This window comes from Cariama cristata, unplaced genomic scaffold (assembly GCF_000690535.1).
Source record: "Cariama cristata isolate BGI_N322 unplaced genomic scaffold, ASM69053v1 scaffold3702, whole genome shotgun sequence".
Lineage (NCBI taxonomy): Eukaryota > Metazoa > Chordata > Aves > Cariamiformes > Cariamidae > Cariama > Cariama cristata.
In genome coordinates this window covers 27,679-50,237 of record NW_009604246.1, presented here as the reverse complement: position 1 = coordinate 50,237, position 22,559 = coordinate 27,679, and the positions used below count along the sequence as shown (strand labels likewise).

The 22,559-nt window shown below is 36.0% G+C and overlaps 1 protein-coding gene across 1 annotated transcript in view; it reads right to left on the bottom strand.

Moving 5' to 3' along the window:
- Positions 1 to 22,559, bottom strand: part of DNTT (DNA nucleotidylexotransferase) — a gene marked incomplete at its 5' end in the record, with an annotated part of 81,324 nt that overhangs the window by 31,248 nt on the left and 27,517 nt on the right. Inside the window, one exon of the mRNA XM_009695499.1 lies at positions 4,177 to 4,279. Within this exon, the coding sequence (XP_009693801.1) occupies positions 4,177 to 4,279 (103 nt within the window). The remainder of the gene's footprint in view (positions 1 to 4,176; positions 4,280 to 22,559) is intronic.

The window sequence follows — 22,559 nt, the reverse complement described above, 5'->3', positions numbered from 1 at the left end:
CATCAGCATTCTTTGTCATTTTTAATTAAATAAAATCCTATCCTATTTTTAATGTTACAAGCCGTCATTATTAATTGTTGGTAGCTGGATTAATTCTGTTAAAGCTAAGTAGGACCATTTTATACCACCTGAAAATGTAATCCAGTATGTTCTTTGAAATGTATATATGTCATTGCTCTTAATTTCCTTCTGAGATGGTTTAATAAAGTGAAACTGGATATTTTTTTTTTCAGTGAAATACCTATAGCTAATCCAAAATAGTATGTAAGCATGTTAGTTCAGAAAAATCTCTATTTAGGTGAGACAGATGGAATTCTATGAAGTGGAACAGCTCAAGGAACTGATGCCTGAGAGCAGTCAGGCCTGTTAGGGTGAGCAATCATTAGCAAATCTCATCAAAGGCTTGATCAGCAATACAAAACTTTGCAGCTGCTGCATAACCACGCAGCTTCCTTGGGCCCTTTTTGAAGTTCCAAGTACACCAGAATGGTCTAATTCTAGGCATGTCCAGAACAGCCTGGTTTTGACAGCAATGGACAGACCAGCACCGGAGTCCAAGAATGAAGATGTTTCCCTCTCTCGATGTCATAAGCATTTGCACTGGTGAGCAAGATAAATTGATAGATGGATAGATAGGGACATATACATACATACTTACCCCATACAGATACACAACACACACCAGAAAGATCAGATGTCATAAGAAATGTCACTGCTGCCTGGATCTTCACTTAAAACATAGCAGGAAATGGAACACTTCTGCCTACTTTATGCAAGGACCTTACAAGCAGGACAATCAGATTCAGCCCTATCCTCCACCTAAAGCCATTTAAGCCAAGTTCTCTTACATCCAGTGCTCTAAGCACTATGCAATAGTATATTTTAGGTAAGAATGTCCTCAGGCCCTGCTGAAACTGAGCTAGAATGCAACAAAATTCATAATGCATTGAGTCAAAAGGTGAGACAACATGTGTTCACAAAGGAGCTCTGCATCGTTATTGGCAGAGCATTCATCTGGAAAAAAAGGAGGTCTTTGTTCCAGCCTCTTAACCATCTCTGTATCTTGTCTCAGAACAGGTTTTGTTCCTGCTAAGATCCAGCTGTCAATAATGAATGTGCTGCTGTTCTGTAAACCCTGTTTACAAAAAACTGTTTCCAGCAACGAAAAAGTGAGACAGGGTACTTGCTCCTCATCATCCACCTTAGTGGGACATCAAGCCTTCCCTCTCCTGATCTGTTCACCTCAGCAATAGAGTGTAAATCAGATGACTAACATACTAAAATAAGTAAGCACAGGCAGGCATCTGCATTCCTCGTTTTCCTAAAAGCCAAAAGAAAAATGCAACATTATACTTACATGAATACAAAGGGAAAAAAATGAAAAGTGGAGGAAAACCTGTAGTAATGGTATCTCTTCCTTTGTTGAAAGCACATATGCAACAACAGGAACAGTGCTAAATATAGCTATATAGGTTTTTAGCAAAAAATGAAAAAGTCTTTACACAGTAAGTGAATGAAGCTGCACCGACACAGATGGCTCAGCCTGCTTGCCCACAGACTTCCAAGCTCTAACCCACAGAAGTAATTTCTTACTTTCTTTATGAAGCTTTTTGGAACCATTAAAACCATACTCTGTGCACTGCATTGCAGCTTTTCCGTTTTGCCACTCTGCTTTGAAGCTCAACAGAGACTTTGTGTTCTCTGTTCCTTGGCCCATTTATTCTTGGTGATGCTGCATCAAAGAGCATGATGGTGTTGATTTAACCACTTAGTTTTCAACAGCTTTCAATGGAAGGATCTTGTTACATTAAACTTTTCAGTTAAGAAAAAGGCCCTTTTAAACTATTTAAATAAGGCTGAGGTCCATAGTTTAGAAGTTAAACATTGCAGAATCCTTTGCTAAGAGTTGCCGAAAGGGAGTCAACATTGTGACCTCAATGATGTTCTTTAATGAATCTGGGCTTTGAAACTGTAGCACAAAAGTGGAAAGCTGTGAAGCAGTCGGCAGGTGTACTGTCAAAAAGTATAAAAGTGGTTTAGGTTTACAGATTTTTTGTGTCTTCCCCTCCCTCCTAGAAATCAAAGGTAATAAAAAGGCAAGAGGAATATAATTCCTCTCTGTCTTTTTTGCATTTTGATTTTGCTGGCAGCTTATTTTTAGTAGTGCCAATAAAAGCCTGTATATTACAACTGCCACAGTAGAGAGGCAGTATAGCTAGTAGTATAAGATATAAAAATTCTGAAGGACAAACAGAACACAGAAAATATTTGTCCATAGCTTTAAACAATCCCCAGCTTGTTTGGATTTGGTTTCTACAGCCATTGTGCATCTCCCCTTCTGACATTTTCTTCATGCTGGGATTCCTAGAGGAATCCTAATCTTTTCATCAAACCCTTGGCCACCCTTGACCTCCCATACTCTCCCTGCACTCACTTCTGCCAAATTTTATCCTTAAAAAAAAAAAAAAAAAAAAAAAAAGCAGCGAGAACAATTTATTTTCTATTTCTTTCCTTTCAATTCCATTTAATGAAAGAAGCTCAGAGTGACCTGAAAAGCTTCAGCAGTTGCCAGACTTCTCAGATCACAGCCATTGTTCTCATTAATGTAAGTGGAGTGTGATGGAATGGGAGAACGAATGAAAGGCTGCACTCGGGGCAGGCTCTAGCCTCAGCCTGTCATGACTTTTCCTTTCTGCTGTGTGATAAAAAACATGATTTTTGGAGGACCCACACATGGCTTCCTAGATGTTCAAGTCTGCTTAAGGTAAAAGGACAGCTTCCAAGAAGAAATGCAACTTTCCTCAGAATAAAAGGAGTAGAATGACCGAGAAAGAAACTTTACATAAATAATAAAAAGATAAAAAGAGTAGCTCCTCAGCACTCATTAATTGCCACAGCTTCATTGCTTTTCATTGGAGTATGATAAATTATACCTTCTAGCAATCTACTTCAATATATACACTTTCCATACAGAATGAGGATGGAAGTCACAGAAATCTAAAAAATTAATAATAATCTGTTAACATTTCAAAGACCAAAAGTCAACTGAAAGAAGGGGAATTCAGCTAAGGTTGTATTTTATCAGAAAGAAACAAGTTTGGAGCCCTTCCATTAAAGTCAGTTGAAAGGTTTTGTCCACCTTGAAATGGAAAACTTTATACAGTCAGATAAATTTTTGTCTAGTTGGATGTTTTTAATGTCTTTCACGTGTTAACCCATTATACATTAATTAAAGTACATATTTCAAGAATTAATTCAAAAGCATTCTCTCCATCTGCACTGAAAGTTGACTTTACTTAGCAGTGGGGCATTTGGTGATTCAGCTCAGACCGAGTGTTGGCCTTGTACTTGTTGAAATGTACTCAATTCCTTTGAGTGCTACAGGTAGTAAATGCTGAAAAATATCTTACCTGGCTAGAAAGGTAGAAGGAGAAACAAAAGTTTATTACTCCCAACATACTATATTTCTGACCCAGGAATATTTTGAGGTACCTGTACCTAATTCAGACTCTTCCAACTTTAAAGCTGCTTGAAACTGAAGAAAGCTGAATAGAAAAAAACCCAAAATCCTTAGATGAACAATTGCTCTGTGAAATGTGTGCATTCTTCCAAACCCAGACATCATGGAAGACTATGTCAATTTTGACAATATTCCAATGGAAACCAGGAAAAATGCTAATCTGTGGGCTGAAAGGAAGCCAGAATCCCAGGGGTTTGGTACCTAAGCTTTCAGACTTGCCCACCTCACACTGAGGTCACCCAAATCCACTACACTAAAAGCTGGAGCTCCCTAAAGTAGTTCCCCTTGGGAGAACCTACTCCGATCTCAAGGGAAAATTAAACAAATACAGTTTTGTTTGAAAGTATAAGAACAACTTTGCTATGTCACTCAAAGCTTCACCTAGCTTGATTTCTTACCTCTGACCAACTGCGTATTCTTAGGGTAAGATATAACAGAATGTGTGCAGAGTACTTCTAATATAACCTTCAATTTTAGCATTCAGAGCTGGAGGATGCACCTAGATCATCATGATTAATAATCAAATAGAGCAATAACCAATTTCAAAATATTGTAGTCATCTGTAAAAAGGAGCCAACATTCCTTAAGTACTACATAGGCTTAATTCAGTGCTGTTAGAATGTGTCTTTTTTGGCCAAATGTTATTTAGTTCATACCTGCTTTTTCCATAAGTCAACAACTTTACGCAGAAGTTCATCATCTTCTCTTGGTCCTGGATTGGTGATCAAAAAATCTATATCATGTCCAATCTTCTTACCCCTAGAAGCAATAAATAACAAGAAGACTAAAAGAGTTAAGTTTCTGTTGAATTTCACACTACTTTTAAAGAGAATATTTTTGCTGCATTATAAAAAGAGTTTGCGGTATAAAGTGATAGCAATGTTGCTTGAAACATAATCAAAATGGAATCTTCTATTTCTTTTATCAGGTCTGTCAGTGTTCTTTGTTAAGCAATGATTTAAGCTTTTTGATGTATTTTCTCTGTTGTTCAACTAGATACTGCAGATCCATTTGCTGATGTTAAATTTCTCTCTTTCTTCCCCTTAAGTCCCAGAAAAGGTTTCAGTCTTCTTTGGATAAAAAAACATAATCAAAACACCATAGTACATATTATGAATCCAGTGCAGTAACAGCAGATAAACTTGCCAGTCTGACTACTGCAGGCTTAAATATTCTTCTTTAGCTTTTGATGGACACTTTAATGAATAAAACTGTGATTATGAATAATTTTATTGTTTCTTTTAATGGCAGACATAAAATCTCTGAGTATTTCACATTTCTTCGCTTTTAAAATAAAACAATGCTTTTTGCAGAGATTGAGCTTGATTTTTTTTCAAGAACAGTTCAGCCTTAATGTGACAAAGCTTGTTTACTACACCCACTAAGGATTTCACAATTAAATCCAAATGCACAAAGTTTAATTATAAATGTTCTTAATGAACAATGATGTCATAACCTTTTGTTTTCCTTCTTTTAAGTCTAAGTATTCAGCTTGCCTTTCATCCACTTACAAAACATGTTAAACCCAAGTCAGATTAAGATGTAGCCATCATTGGAAAACAGGCAAAAGCATGCTATCAGAATGTTTCCCTTCAGAACTATAAAATGTTTGGAGAACATCTGGAAATTTATCTTAGAGTGCAATTTATCTGAGGATTGCAGAACCAATATAAGGTTTTCATTTTGGTCTAAATACTGCAACAGGGACTGCATACACATCTATTTACTGGCTGTAATCAGGCCAGCCTAAGGAGAAATGAGCAGAGGAGGTATTTCTACAACTAGGTGCGGTATGCAGGAGGTGGAGTAAGGACACAAAATCTGGAGTAGTGGCATCTAGCACATCTCCAAATATTTTTCATGTGTTCATGGTAAAAGTCTGCTCTTGCTGATGTTCACAAGGCTGTATGACGTTACAGCTCCAGTGCATTTCAGTTCAACGCTGTGTCCAGTATTCAGAGAACCTGCAAATCGTTATACAAGCAGTGAAAATGGGAACTGTACAAAACAAAAGATTTCCTTTTTTTTATTCATTGAAATAGTCCATTCTCGTAAAATAGTGCCTAAAACAGAATCTGATTTCTTAAACTTGGACATTTGTAGGAACAGAACTGATTGGCAGACATGTCAACTGCCATTTGCGTGACAGGAAATCATCCAACTGATGGGTAGTTGAACAGCATTAGCAGCAAGATGTAAGGAAATGAAAATCTAGGTTTTACATTTGACAAGCAGTCTAACTCACTGTAATGCAACTATTGTGTCGTGTCTGCAGCAAAGTCAAAACTGCTTAAATAGGTGGAAATGATTTCAAAAGAAGTTTCAAACAAAGCATCAGACTAGGCTTAGAAACCGAACAGCAATTCAAACTCAAGAAGTTAAAAAACATTTAGTATTCCATGTAACACTTTCTGAGTTATTTTGTAGGATGACATTCATTATCTCTTAAATTACCATAATAATCCAAAGCTCTTACATAGCACTTTTTACTTACATGTCTCAAATGTTCTTTCAAAGGGATGGAATTTACTATTCCTATCTTAGAGATGCAAAAAGTGGCATAAGAAAACTTGACTGAAATTATTAAAAAAATAAAAAAATCAAAGGAAGAAATTGGAAGCTGATGGAGTCTGGAGCTGATTCCCAATTCTTTCTCTGGTACTCCACACATACGTATATTAGGTTAACCACATCTATAAAATCCTGCATCAATCCAGGCATAAAATCCCAAGAAATTCAAGGTGTTTCACTGGCCATGTTTCCCAAGACAGAGAGCATTTATTTAAATGCTTTTTATCTGTCAAGTTAGAGTGTTTAAATCTCATATAAAAGTACACAATATAAAATCATTGTTATTGTCAGAGTTGTATTTCAGCTTCTTTTTGAATTAATTCACATTGGATTAATTTCTGACTGAATCTGTAAGGCTGTTACTGGAACATTTAGTCTAATTTCCACTAGTACTCTTTACCAAATAATTTATTTCATCCTAGAGAAATGTATTACCTTCCTTAAAATAGAAAAACAATCTAGAAAATTAAAAAGCTGTATAATATATATTGCTCATGGCTTGTAAATCACGCAAAAAGATGCAGTGAAGTACACATAGATTCAGACCACCATTCTATTGAAGCTGAAGGGAACATGGCCATGAATTTCAGCAGAGTAGGACTTTTCACATATAGATATTTATATATATTTGTATATTTGTGTGTGTATACACACAAACACACTACCATGAGTATTCATAAAATTACATAAAGGACACATAGGATGACATAGTGCCAAGGTGCTCTGTTCCCAGCTCAGGAAGTACATAAACATATGTATTTGTTTATCAATAATTAACTCTATATGCACACCAACAATTCATTGAAGCTGAAGCTATCTATATACCTAAAGACCAGATATGATACAGGATTTAATTATATACAAGCTAAACACCACGATGCCAGACAGCTAGTCTTCAAACCAGATATGAAAACTCAGAATTCATCAGCTGATTAAGTGCCTCAGAGATGAAACCTCCATCTCTTGTTCACTCCTGAAGGTCGCCAAGAGGAACACTGCAGGCTGTAGTCTTTTTCACACCCCATCACAACCAAGAGAGCAGGTTCCTTAGACGGGGCTACAGATGGGCTCCACCATGATCTAGAGACTGAAGGGGGTTAATTGAGCATCATTCACTTAAAATGAAAACAACCACTCTGCTTGAAAAACAAACACTAAATTGATGCTATCAGTGCCTGGTTTTGTCTTGCATTTGGTAGCTCAGTGATTCCTCATCTTTTTACTGCCTGATTTTCTCAGGCATATTGGCAATGTTCCTGCTTCACAGGAGGCATCTCCTCAGCCTCCTCTCCTTCTGCTGGGGTACAGTTCCAGGACCAGAGTTCAGAGACAGCCTTTGGGTCCATGCCAGTGTCCACAGGTTATTTACTTACTTGTTATTAGCTATTGGATTAAAACCACTCAGCCAGGACGGAGAACACTGCTTGATGTTTTCACGGCCAAGTTATTTGTCATCCACTGGCTGTTAAATACAAAATACAGAGCCAGAGAGTATTTGGTATGGGGAGCAGAGTCTTAAAAGTTCTCCTCTCTAAATGGGCATCCTAGTCAGTACGCTACATCACACTCTCTCTTCCCAGCTCTGCAAATCTCCGATTTTGTACTGCAGGGTGACATAAATCCACACAGGCCAGTGACTTTAGAACACTAAGGGATGGTGGGAGATGTAGGGATTTGATTTTGGCATGCCATTGCCTACATACTCTAATCACAAGGCTTTTATATAAAATTTGAGTACTGTTTTAAAAATAAAAAAATTTGTAATGACATTTTAGAAAAAGTAATACACATCCTTATAATATGGATGATAGTTGCTCAGAGCTTGTCTATTTTCTAGGTCTCCTATGAGATGACAGTGGTAATCTGTCCAGTTTCTAGATTCCACCTGAGCATAAGCAGGATCTGGGAAATTATTTGCTTATACCTGGAAATGCTGGGGCTGTTATGAAGCAAAAGCATAGGTGCCAGTAGGAGCAGAGCAATCAGGGAGATGACTGGGGAGTTCAAGTTTCTGAGGCTTTGAGCAGGAAAAGACATAGATTCAAGTTTTGGGTTTGCTATTCAGATTTGCTTACACTTTCTTTTCTTTTTCTTTAAATCTAAACCTAAATCCTTGTTAGCCGAAGCTATAAGAAAACCAGCACCTTGCAGGACTGAAATTGCAGCTTAAGTTTTATCCTAATAATGTATTCAAGCCTGAAGACTATAAAAGACAGAGTACTGTTAATTAACTGGGTTCAATTCTTGGCTGACTAAACTTGTATAAAGCTGGTAAGTGTTTCTTACTCGTCAATTAATTGTCTTTAAAGTCGTTGGAATTTTCTTTTTTGCTGTTACTGTTTTAATACAAAATCTAGATTCTAAGTCATCAAACATAACTATCATTATGACTAAAACATATGAATGTATGACAAAGGACAATCATATTGTCTTAATGTACAAGGGCAACATCTGCATAATTAGACATTTTAGAGTAGTATGTGTGCAGAGAATTTTGAAATCCCAGGGTGCTATATAATGGCTAAGCCATATCAATGACAATTCTGATAAACTGACTTTAGCTGGGGAACGATGGACTGACATTTCTCTACCACTCACAAAACTTCAATAATGGAAGAGCTTAAACCACTTTTTTGCACCAATGAGTTATGTGTCAAAACCGTGAAAATCATTTAGCAATCTTTGTGCTTATACAGAGTTCAAGTGGATACAGAAGATGATACTGTATTTCTATATGTGTGCTCGCATTAAGTAAAACTGTAGGCTTTTCTTAACCTTGCAGGCCCTTGAAGTGCATGAAATACAAAGCGAACATCAACAGCCTATGTTTGTAAGAGTAACTGCATCTCCTGCTCAGGCATATTTCTAGGAAATATAAGCATCAAAGTAAAATCACAGACAGCACAATACCTTTGGATGGATCTGTCATAAAAATGATTTATTATTACCTTTACTATAGACATTGTATTGTGCACAGAAATATTACTCACTTCTCAGTGCTGCCAAAATAAGCTGAGCTTTGCCTGCTAATCAAGGAAGGGTGTTTCTCCTTTGAAATGTTGCAGTCTAAGTCCTAGATTTGTTCACCACCATCTTCTCTATCAGCTCCCTTCAATTGTGAGGGCCCTTCTCCAAGAGTAGCCCCTTTCTTCAGCTATGGTCAGCTGTATCCACGTCTGCCATTACCAACAGTGAATACACACAACCCTGTTATTTTCCAGCTAAGCTGCTTGTACTGTAGTCTTTCTTTACTGGCTCCCTCTACCTCCAGTCAGGTCTTTATAATTTTGCCCTTCAATATGATTCTTCCCTTTTTTTCACAATATGGATAATCTATTGTAAATGTATTTTATGCTCTACTGTAGTGACATTCTCACTCTTGTCTGCTTAGCATTCAGAGACCATGGGAATGATAAGGAGGAATACATAGATCTAGGTATTTTTTTGTTTTCCTGGCATCCTTTCCTAGCTTAATTTTACAGGCTCTGTATTAGATTTTTTCTTCTTGGGTGCCCCTCACTTATTCTTTCTCACCAACAGCTCTTTAAAATGTACCTGTTAGTTTTCAAACTCCTACAATCATATTCTGATAGAAAAGTTTTCTCTCATTTGACAATCCAGTTGTTACCCTGCTGTGGAATAAACCAGAATGAAAAGGATAAATCCTTGGATAAAAGTCTTCTGTGAAGTCTTTCAAACCATTAAAGTGGTTAACTGAATGGCCTACCAGCAGTACTAGATGATCATAAAAATGACTTCTGACCTTGAAACCTTGAATGCTGTACTAGATTGGTCTCTGGTCTATTTAGGTTATTTGGTAATGGGTCACTGTGATGTTTTGCTTTACAGGCTGCATTTTCATGTTTTCAGAGGTTCACACTTCATTCAAAGTCAGTTTATTATAGTTTTTACAAATCCTTCTCAAGCAAATCTCTGACTTCACTTCTATGTGAAAACATTTCTCAGGTTGAATGATTTACCTCAGGTCTGTCCTCTTCAGTTAAATAACAAATGATTTGTCTGACTCCTGATTAGAAATGCAAAGTCAAGTTTGCTTTGTTGGCTAGAAATTTTGGACCAGAAATCCAATTTAGTATCGGGCTTTCCATGGCAGTCCAAAATACTCTTTCTTCACAGCTGTCATATTCTGTAATTCACTCGACTCTCAAAATCATCTTAGGAAGCGCACTTGAACATTCTTTTGGGGGAAGAAGACACTTAATATTCAGAAGAAGAAAAAGGTTTTCAATAGTTGCTCAGAAAGACCATCAGAGATGACTGTGGCCCACTGGCTCTGCACTCTCAGAGACTGGACTGGCCAACGTGTATTTCTGTTACTCAAAAATCAAATGGAAAATTTCCAAACAATTTGGGCTTTTTTCATTTTATAACAGTCACAGCATATCCAAGTCTCTATTTATTAAGCAAATCCTATCCATTCCTTATTCAGACAAAATTCTCATTGGCATAATGATGGCATTATAAGTGTTGAATGAGGTTGCATGAGTGCTAAATCCTCCAGTGTTTACAAACACATACTGAACTTCGCACAAGAATGCTGCTACTGATACCAGAGGCATTAATCACTTGTATGAAGTCAAGCACATATATTTAAGAACTTTGAAGACTAACCACTAACAGGTGCTCATTTCAAACGTCTGATCAACTATATTAAAGAAGCATAAATTTATGTGGGGATCCTGAAACGAAGCAAATTAATTGCATATAACTAATTACATAATCAATCTTCAAATCATACACTCATTTGACCACCACAAAATATAACATAACAAAGTGGGGACAAATAATGGAGAACAGAAACAGACTTGGCATAGATATTTCAGGCTTTTTTCTATTTGACTGAACCTTCTATTCCTGTTAAAATTGTGGGAAAATATTGATTGTGGAGGAAGGCATATGTACTCTTGAACACTGGATATTGGCTAATGTTCTCAGTTAGTCTGCTTGATGAAATGGAATTGTATTTAGTAAAGCAGCATATTTATGATAATATGAATATTCAGATGTTAATGGATGTTTTACCCATAAAATTTGCAGACTTTACATTGAATAAGAAAAAATCCATAGCTGTGAAATAGCTTTGAAAATTATTGTTATCAGGAAAGACAGCGAAAAAAATCAGGCCACCAAGAATTGCTATGCAACTCATACTCACTGTAAAACTGGTAAGATTTTTCAAATCTCACTTTCCTGACCATTTTATTGTATAGTTGTGTTTTGATATAGAAAGCTAGGAAAATCAGTAAAAGTAATCTCAGACCAGAAGTACATAGAGAGGGCCTTAGATAGCATGTGGAGAGTGTGCACAAAATATCAGAGGATATAACTCTCTGTTCCTTCCAAAGAGTTCAGATTAAAAGCAATCCAGCTGAAATACATTTGTATAACAAGCTGGATACTAGCTAAAATGCTGAAAGCCGATTAAAAAAAAAGACAAGTCCTTTATTTGTGGAAAGAAATATGGGAATTCATTACATGTTAAATTAAGCATCATCTCTGTATTCTTCTTTTGGGAAATACAGGGAGGACAGCTTCTAGACAGACATCCCCAAGCGATTTGAAAATACATAAGGCCATTTGAATATTTCCTTGAATATAGATGAGCAACATGCATAAAAATCCAGGAAGACCAAATACAATTGCTGAAGTGATGATTGTGTGGCAATGGAAAAGGGATTAAATGTTGCAGAAGATTACACATAGACGAAGGAATGGACAAACTGTAATATAGCACAATGAACTTTTGTTTAAGCAGCACAGAGAAAGCTTGGATAAGTAGCAGAATCACTCCTTTTAGATACAGCAAACAAATAATTTATAAGCATCATAAAATGTATGTTCCTGAGGGAAAACTCTAGTATCCTCAGTGTGCATGCATAGTCAAATATATAATTACAGCTATAATCCAACATGCACACACATGCATACACATGCATACATATTTCAAAGATTTCTTTGTGACTATTCTGATATTGATGCCATATTTTCACTCTAGGGATGTATCCTCTATGCTGGGTCTGATTTAATTCCCACTGTACTGGCAATGTAGAACTACTATCTGACATCAGTTGAGTTTGACCAAATAGAAGTGGCATGGTAATTCTGTCTCTAATAGCTGCAGTCCTGATTGAGGTACCTCTACTACCTGTCTCCCACCAGCATATGCCTTCTCAGAAAATGAACAGCAACTTTTATTCCAGATCCCAGGTAGTCTGCATGCGTATGGATTTGCTTATTAAGCAGTCTTTGCAGAGACCTTGAACAAGAGACAGACAATTTCTTACAGCTAGATATTAAATCACTGTCACTCAAACTCTGAAGAACTACACCTTTTACTTGTTCAAACCCCATTATAAAGAGAAAAATATCTTCAAGCTGGAAGTACTGGAGTGTTACAGTGTTACAACTATTACATAGAAGGTAAAATCTTGGACTGTTCAACAGCAAGAGGAGAAAAATTCCATTGATTTCAAAGTAGTCACAGATTTCATTCAGCCAAGAATAATTCTTGGCTGTATTACTACAGATTTTCAAAACCTTGTTCCATAATGTTCCATACTCAGGTATAAGTTCCTAGCAGTTTAATGAAATATAAATGCAAAGTAGACCAAGAAGTAAAATTCTCAGAATATTTTGCCTGAGTGAATTTACTGAATTTAGAATTTAATCAGAAATTAATTATTTCAGCACCCTTTCTTCTGACCTTTCTTTAGGTCTGAAATCTGGACCTAGAATAAATAGCTTTATTGACTCAAAAGGACATTGACCTTTACCAGGTATATAATTAGCACATTGACAGGAAAGAACCAGGCACTTTCCAAGGAAATGACCAGAATGATATCTGTACAAGGGTTTCTGCAAGAGTGATTTCACACTAAGGATTTTGATGAATGGAAGAAATGATAATGTTTGCAACATTCTCATTTCATTTGCAACAAGAACTGGATAATAGCTAAAAAACTAGTTAGAAAATTATCTTGTTTGTGACAGAAAGGGTTTTCCAAATTACAATAAAATGCTGTAATGTTTATTTGAAGTTATTTCCTCAGAAACTCTCAATTACATATTCTGATCAACACTGTAGAGTATTAACAGCCCAAGTAGCAGCATAATAGTATACAAGTCCATTGCTATCATAAATGACCAGTTAAACCCTGTACACCACACATAAGCTGTCCTTCAAATCACTGTCAGCTTTAGCTCAGCAGTTTTCCTTAATATTCAAGTTGGCTCCACATTTTCAAAACAGCATTTAAATTCAACAGTGTCAATGCAATGGTAGTTCACATACATATACAGTAGGTAGCAAGAAAAGGAACACTTACTGAACTGCAAAAGCAGCTCAACCAAAGTTAACAATCCAAAAACACTGACACAGAGAAAGCAGAGACAGCAGAATGCAAAAAGTAACTGTTCACAAGCCTGACTCACACCATGCAATGATTACTTTGTCAGCGGAGGGAGAGTGGAAGAAGGAATGTTCAGCCAGAATAAACTAAGGGCACTCAAACATGCCAAACTCCACCACCAGCTTCACTTGCTCTCTAGGTGCATGATCTTTATGACACCTTAAACATGACAAAGACATAAGATTGATGAGGATGACAGAGGAAAGACACCATTTTATAGTTCATCAAATTAGATAGTCAGAAGGCTCATCTATACCATTTGTCACATGAAGAAATACTAAGCTTCCCAAAGGTTGTAGGTTTTAGAATCTTAGATTGCTCTGATTCCAGAATGGAAACTCAACAAAGCCTTCCATTGAAGGACTGGGGTGGTAAATAGGAAGAGAGTGCTGTATAGAATATTAGGTTATTTTATGCAATGGATAACTACAAATCCTAGACCATAATTTTGCCCATGGTTATTAAAAAATGAATAACTGAGAAGGATCCTCCCCACCTTACATTGCAAGTATCTATGGCAGGTGTCATTTGTTATTTCACCCCAAGTGAATGAATCCCAACATGGTCCACATACACAGTCAGTCCCTGCTTTTCAAAAATAAAGTAACATGCCTGAAGTAATGAGGAAAACAATAAAGCAAGATCTGATCAGGGCTCTGTGGAAGATAGATATGGGTATGGGAATATGTGACTTCGGATAATTTCTGCTCTCCTGGTTTGTTATTTGCATTAGATCCTAGCTGCCTTTGAAGTCAGTTTGACACTAGTGGTTCCCAGCCAGTGTCAAGATTCATTCTCTTCTCTTTCTAATGCCGTATAGGTAGTAATGTACTGTAAAATACTTGCTGAGATCAGAAGTGCCAGTGTGGGAAAATACTTGCGTAAACATTTTGTAGCTGATTTTAGTGCCCAGCATTTGAGCCATCCTACTGGACTTGGTTTGCACAAGCTGATAAAAATTGAGAGTTGAGCATTTCTGGAACTCTAAACCCAAACTGACTGAAATTTTGTATTCTATATCAAAAGAAATTCTGGATTTCCTGTCCCTTGAGGATTAATTCTTCCCTGATTCACATCACAGGGCTATTTTGGGCCATAATTAATATCTGTAAGATGTTTTTATAGAATGCTGATTAATATCTGAAATAGCAATAATCAAATTAAATTAACTGAAATTAATTCTGCCACCAGCAAAGACAATTAAAATTAAAACTGAATTAATGATATAATTAACTGAAAATATAACATACAGTTATGAGAGATACTCTGTCTCATTTTGAGGCAATTTGTGAGTTAAAAAAATTTCTGTTATAGCTTTGTCTGCAGTATTACTTTTCCCACTGATTTAAGAATAAAATCATTTTAGATTAGACTGTCTCCAAAATGAAAACATAGTGAAAACTTTGCCAGTGTTCTCCTGGGCAGCTATAAATCAGGCTTCTACACAGGTTTGAATTGCCAAAGATAGCATAAAGCAGCTTCTTCACCCAGCCAAGTAATTCAACATAAATCCAGCTGAACTACATAAGTAGTTGGCAAAGTTTCACAGGTGTCTTCTCTAGAAGAGGTGCTTGAGGGTGGACACTTCATTAAAATGCTACTTTTCTTGCCCAGTGTAACACTAATTCTAATTCACCAGAGGCAGAACTCATTTTCCATAGTTGTGGAAGCTATTTATTTTATTTTTGAAGTTAATCCAACTCTGCGATGAAGTCGCAACGGAAAAAATCCCTTTCCCTTTAGGAGCAGAAACTTCACTTACAGCATAAGGGAATACAGCTTTCATCTTGGATACACAAAACAAGCACGTTTGGTTGTCATGGATATCACTGCTATGGTGCATCAGTAGCTGCTGTTCAAGGACACTTTTAGGGAGACACCTAACAATGGAGAGAATGCATTACTTAAAAGATCTTTCTTGTACCAAGTCATGATAGTGTCACTTGCTGCAGCAGAAGGGATTACATCTCTGGATATTTCTGAGAGTTATGCTCTGAGGGTGAAAATCACTGAAGTGAGGAGAAACAGTGCGAAACCTGTGCAATACCACTTAAATTTTACTTAAAACCTAATTTCACCCTCAGTGACTACATTGCCCCCAAAAAGTACAGTAATGCGTGCCATTCACCTAGTCTCATTAAATGCACTTTCAAAGACCAAGCGTATGTCATGCTATGCCTGACTGTGTGTGTCTTTTATAACCCAAAATAAACCTAGACACTGTTTCTCAGAGTACAAGACACCTGGGTATTCCATGTTGTGCTGATGTCTTTTTTCAAGCTTTGCCTTAACAGATATTTGATGTTACTTTAATTCAATAAGAAGAAAAGATAAATCAGAAAATGGTTACTCAACTGAAGAACTTAAATGACCAGCAGTATTGCTAAATTTAAAGTTATCCACTGATCTTATAAACCTCTATTAGATTATCTGCATTAAAAATTTTTTAGTGGGTTAAACTATTATAATGCAAAACCTTGAAAATATTTATTTCCCTGCCTTGCAAAAGGAATGAATGGTGAATGGTATGTTTATATATTGGCTTCTGTAGACTTTTAGCCAAACGGTTATTTCAAAGCATATTCAGTTAAAAATAAATTTGCATGAGGATTCTTTTATGCATGGATATCTAAGAAAAACATTACGTTGTGGAACATTATGAAAAATGTAAAGGAAGTCAAAATTTGAAGATACAACAACAACAACAAAATTTACCAGAAAATACTATTCCACAAACAAAAATATTACAAACAATCTCACTGACCTATTTTTGTATGTATTATCTTGAGGAGGACCACCTATTAACTCACATGTTGAAATTAATTCCCTTCAACCTTAACTCAAGTTCAGAGTTGTTAAAAAAAAAAAGAAACAACACACCTGTAAAAAACAGTTACAAAATTAAATTTCAACTAAATTTATTACCCACTATTAAAATTGTTTATAAAACTAGTCCTCTACCTGCCTGGTTTATACTGAGATGGCAAAATAGGAAAATGGCCATGTAAGAATTTAATCGCCTACTTCTTAATTAGAAAGTATGGTTACCTCTATGTATTATAATAGTTGTACTGCCTAGATAGCATTATTGTCTTCCAGCTTTCCATGACATAAATGCCTGAATGTGGCTGTCACCAATTACACCCTGATGTTGAATATTTATCCTTTTTTGGCTTGCACACAAGAAGACTTTTTGCTACTAACAGTTCTAGGCTCTTGGAATTCTATTTTTGAAGTAAATTCATTATTCCACCAACCAAACCAAAACTATGCTTAAGCTCTGAATCACTGGGTGTGCTGTCTCAATTTCATGTAAATAATACAACTGTACCTGGAAGCTGTCCATAGAATTTCAAGCTTTTAAAGCTTATGAAATGTACCATAGCAATCTGTCAGAGTTTTTTTTTAAAGTCATGAAATACATTGCTGAAGTTTTGCTTTTGCTGTCTTGGCAAATCTTTTAAATTACACTCCATTCCAATCAAGCATTTCAAATGACATCATAGAGATTGCCTGCATATATAGATTTTGCCGAGTGCCAATCAATGGTGAAGCAAGACCTCTTCAACACTGTTTGAAAAACATATACACTCCAATAAGTATTGATGTGGATTTGGGATCTCATATATTCAGCTGACATGTAAGAGTATGGAGATGATACTTTAGTCTTAAATCGTCTATCTAGTTTTGCATGTGTAAACTCTACTGTCAGCATATTCTATGATAACATGAAGCAAGATTTCTCACTCTTAAGAAACAGTCTGTATGACAGTGGTACAGTACCTTTGGTTACCAGAAATTGTAAAATTTTAATTATTCTGAAACCTGCAGGAAAAAAAATAACATATTCCAATACGTAGTAACTACTGAAGAATCAGGTTGACTGGAGAGAAGGAGCATTTTTATTATTTATAAGAGCAAGTGTCTCAGACTAGACCTACTCAGACATCCTGAAATACCTAGTCTCTTTTGGCCTAATTCAAAGACTTAACAAAGACTTTAGAATTATGCAAACTGAGAGACAAGGAAATTCAACTACTTATGAAGAATAGAACAAAGAGATCAGTGCACTCAAAAATGCCAGATGTTTCAGTGAACTCTCAGACAGCACAGTGAACTCTGGGGAAAGAAAAAAAAAAACAAAACAAACAAACCAAAAAACAAAACAACCACAAATAAAAAAAGGTACAGAAAATGACCACTCCCTCTATCCAACAATAAAACAGTATGAGATGAAAGGAGAAGGTTAAGGTTTCTAGGACTTCTGACTGATTTCTTTGGAGATAGTTGCTGACCAGCACTTTTCAGGACAGGCTACCACAAACTGGGAGAGAGATGGACCCTTCTAGATCTGGATTAATCATTACATATAGATATTGCTCTGATTCAAAACAAATTCAGGTGCTGTATCCACCTTCTGCTGGTGTACTGCTTAGAGAACAAAGTTTGTCATCATGAGGTATTTAGATGGAGTAATCAAGAGCTGGCTGTAGATGATACATATACTCCAAATACCTAAAGCTGGAACTGAATGGTTGAAATGCATTGATATTCTGGATTTGTAAGTCAGAAAGCTTTCCAGTTTCTTGTTTTCATCTCAGCTGGTACATAATCTACTCGGGTGCCACATTTCAAACAGCATTCATTGCAAACCAAAAACCTCAGCTAAGTGAGTTATACATTGCTAGAACAATAACCTAGCGATCTCTTCAACATCATTAATAATGCAGCAGAGAAAACAGAAAGGTCAGCTGCATTCAAATTATTTACTGAAATAAGTAGACAACAGTCTGCATTATTAATTATGAAAGCTGTATATATAAAAAAATGCTTTCATGAAGCTATTTGTCACACTTACTTTTTTGAACTAGAAAAAATGATTTTGCAACTAGGACAGTTTTCATTTACCAGTTTAGATTTTTATTGTCCAAAAGAGAATTGTTTGGTTCAGAATTATATGTCTATTCTACTTACTCAGAAAGTCGTTAATATATAAAAGCTAATATTTAAGATATGATATTTTATTTTGAAAGAAGAAAGAAAAAGGTATTTTTCTATACTGACACTATGAGAAAATTAACATATAGCTTTATAGCAACAATTTTTGCTGCAGAGAAGCTTCCTGGTGATAGATTGAAAACATGCATTCAAACCTAGTCCATTTTAATTCTCTCTAGCTAATTCTCTTGAGAGTTTCAACTGGATTATTCCTTTGCCATATACCTTTGTCACAGAAACTTCCATCAAAATGTTCTTTTTCATACATTTCTACTTTGGCATTTCCAAAAATCAAAACATTCACTTTAAACAATTTAAAAGACAACATTAATGTTCATGCAAGGAAGAAAATGTGCATTTTCAGAATGCATGAATGATATTAGATGTTCATCCTGGGCTTCACTTACTTGGGCGTGATGGGACAATCTGTAGAATCAACCTACCATAAAAATAAAGGTTTCTATTTGCTTCCTGCTCCATTGTACTGGAAGTTATATAAACATGACAGTTTTTCTATTAAAATTCCTTGAACTGAGAAATAGACTGCTTGCATCCACTGGGGGAGGAAAAAAAAAAAAAAAAGACATACCCCACAAATTCTAACATAAAGTAGGATTAAGACTTCTGTTTGAGTTGATGGTGTGATGGCTGAGAAGTGGAGGTAATTGCTCATGCATTTGGGTTAGTCACAAAGACATGACAAGCTGATTTATGAAGTTGAACTTTCTGGCATTTTGTGGCAATACGTACATTTCTACTTTGGTTGTGATTACTTTAAGATATTTTATTAATCTATTCCACCTAATGGAAATAAATACCTGTTAATTTCAAATTAAACTCTTGCACGATTGCTAGCATGTAGCTGTAGGATGGTGAATTTGAGTCAAGTACTTCTGAAAAAATTATGCACAGTTTAAACTTCAAGTAGATGTACAATCTGTTTAGTTTTAATGACATTGCTCACTCACTTGAATTTTTAGAGTGACCTGTTAAGTCTTTCCAGGATTGGGCTGACATATGGGTTTTCCATAACTACACTTGCATATCCCTACTGCAAGTAAGATAGTTGGGAATTTTACAGAAGCATAATCTAGAGAAAATGAGATTGCTCTCTTTTGAGACCTAATTTGGGTTGTGTAATCTACTAGTGTTTTCTAAGGGAAGAGGACCTAACTCTTAATTTATGGCATACATTTAGAAAACTAGACTTTTACAGATAAAATAATATTTACCATTAAAATGAACATATTTTACACCAGAATTATGGGATACAACAACTATGCCTGTTTTGCAATCAGTTTTCAAACATAAATCGAAATTCAAAACTTGTCTACTTGGTCTGTATCAGTATTTTGCCAAGATAGCTGTGTTGTATGAAATCACACCGTTAGGTAGTAGTTCCCTGAAGCTGAAACAGTTATACCCTTTGGGCCAATATAGGTTATTAAATTTCAGAAAATCATTTAAACTATACCAGCAAAAGAACACTGCATCTCCACAGAGAAAGGCTGCCAATATATTCTACAAGTATAAGCATACCAGAAAAGCCTTTTAAAGTGTAGACAAGCCTGTCATTAAATCTACCTTCTACCTTAAGTAAATCCCTCCACAGTGAAATCTTGTTACCCTCCTTTACAAAATTCCCTTGCTCTGCTTCAAGACATGATCCTCCATCAGTCTAAGGAGCTCATGAAGTTGGTTTAGCCAATTTAATCCTAAATTGAAAACTTCTCTGATTATTATTAAGCAACTTCCTTAATTCCCAAACCATGGCAAGGAGATACTCTGTTTGAGAACGTAACTTTTGAGTGTTCTGTCTGTGCCCTTTTTTCTGATTCAGATACTGTAAAGCTCTAGCCATATATCTTCAAACAGTCTCTCAAAGAACCAGTCATGTCATATTTCTCTAAACTCTTGTTCTGACTTCTTTCTGAATATAATCTTGACTTTTTCAACCTGCATTGTTGTGTGACCTCAGGTAATAGGGCATTTTAAAGGCATCTTCATTGTAGCTACGTATTTTTACTTCTTTAGGTGAAATGTGAAGATGCATTTCCTGGGTCAACAGTTCTTGCCAGTTCAAATTCTCAATCAGATGAAAGTATCCTTCTATTTTGTCACGATTCAGCTGAAATCAATGTCAAGGTTTGCATTGGCCTTTTACCTACAATGTACCAATAGGTTGTTCACATTCCATTCGTGATATTTGAACGGTAGAGATATGATCTACATTTACTAACTCTGGATTTAGTACTATTTATTGCAGTGATACAAATGAGTACTGTAATATCAATGTTGAGACATTTCATAGGTAACAGTGTTCAATGATGATGTCATTGCTAACACAGACAAACTAGGTGCAGCTGGACACAGTCACCTCTGCAACAGGATCAAACAGCCAGGAATGTTTGCTCTGTTTACCAACTAGAACTGTGTCTAGGTGTAAGATATGCCAAGATAAAAGGCACATTTTCTGCAGTCTTTGATCATTAACATAACATACAGAGTATAAGGTTATTAGTTTATGAACTAATATGAGTTTATAAACTTGTATATGAGAAGAAGCAATCCACAAGGTTTTGATGGGTTTTTTGTTGTTGTTCCCCAAGATAGCCCCTAGTAGTCTCATAGAACAGCTATCATAGCCAATGATTATAACTGAGTCTATCTTACCAGGTTTTGCTGTTCTCTGTTTAATGCTGACTTTCCATCCTTCAAAAAGATTGCCTGAAACATTTCCACCCAACTCTCCAATAGCATAGCAATAATCCATAATAAATTCCACCATTCCCAAACTGAAAGCAACTAACAGGACTACTTCTGGCTATATCTTTAATTCAGGCATTTCCTACATGATTTATTTTTAACCTTTTTAATTGTTTCTTTGTTATTTGACATGTAGAAAATGTCCTATCTGACTCACATACTAGCAAAAAAAAAGTTGCTAGCAGTTACCCCCCTCATTATCATTTCTCCACACCACTAGCATGATCATGTCACACTTAATTAAAATGTTATGGCTACTCTTGCTCACAGGGATGTGCAAAATGTACCTTCTGGTTGCTTTAAGCATAATACAAGGTCACCGATGCTTGCAGCTTTTCTCATGATTATCTGCCAAGAAAACTTCATTCCTTGCTTGTGCTGTCAACTGCCTGTACAGAAACTAACTAGCCCGTAATAAACTTTGACTTCTGCTAAAGAGTAAATCAGCAACGAGTAAACTCTGCTATAAATATCCTGTTTTCAAGCTAGCTTTCTACAAATAAAACCATGGCAAAAGTGATGCAGTATATTACATATTATAATTTGAAATGGGTTTTAGCCTCTTGACTCTAAAGAATAGGCATTTGATCCTGCAAACCCTGAACTGTCTGGCATCTGAGCCTGCAAAATCTCTTTTGCAAACAGTGAAACACAGAATAATATTGTTCATTGTAGTAACTGCTCACTAATAGAGAGCAAAATCTTCAGAACAACTTCATCTCTGGGACAGATGCCCTGAAATATGAGTAAAACATACTAACAATCAAAATTATCTTGCTGTATGAATAGTAACAAATATACTTGAAAACATTCAAGGAGTTGGAAAGCTCTCAGAGGAAGCAACACACATTCAAGAGGAATGCAAACAAGATAAAATGTAACGAATTATTTCTGCTTCTGTCATGAATTGCTTAGGGACAGGCATGGAGTACCTAGGTAGAGAGATTCTTAGGTACAACTGTCTGAAACAAAATAAGAACACTTGTTTTCTGGAGCACCTATATATGTCTGACAGAAAGATGGCTAAGCAGCATTAGCTCTATTCTTTCCTAACACATTAATCAAATCTCTTAATCATAATCAGGCCCTATCCTTGGCCCATTAATGCTACCTTACAGCTGACTTTACTGCTGGGAACTTAGACTAAGACTGCTGGCAGAGGTTTGTTTCAATTTGCCTTTATGCAGAGCTTTTATTTTATTTTCGATTAGACAAGAATACTACTTTCTTCATTCCATTCTCACCTTGAGTGGCTTGGATTTTTAAGGCATCCT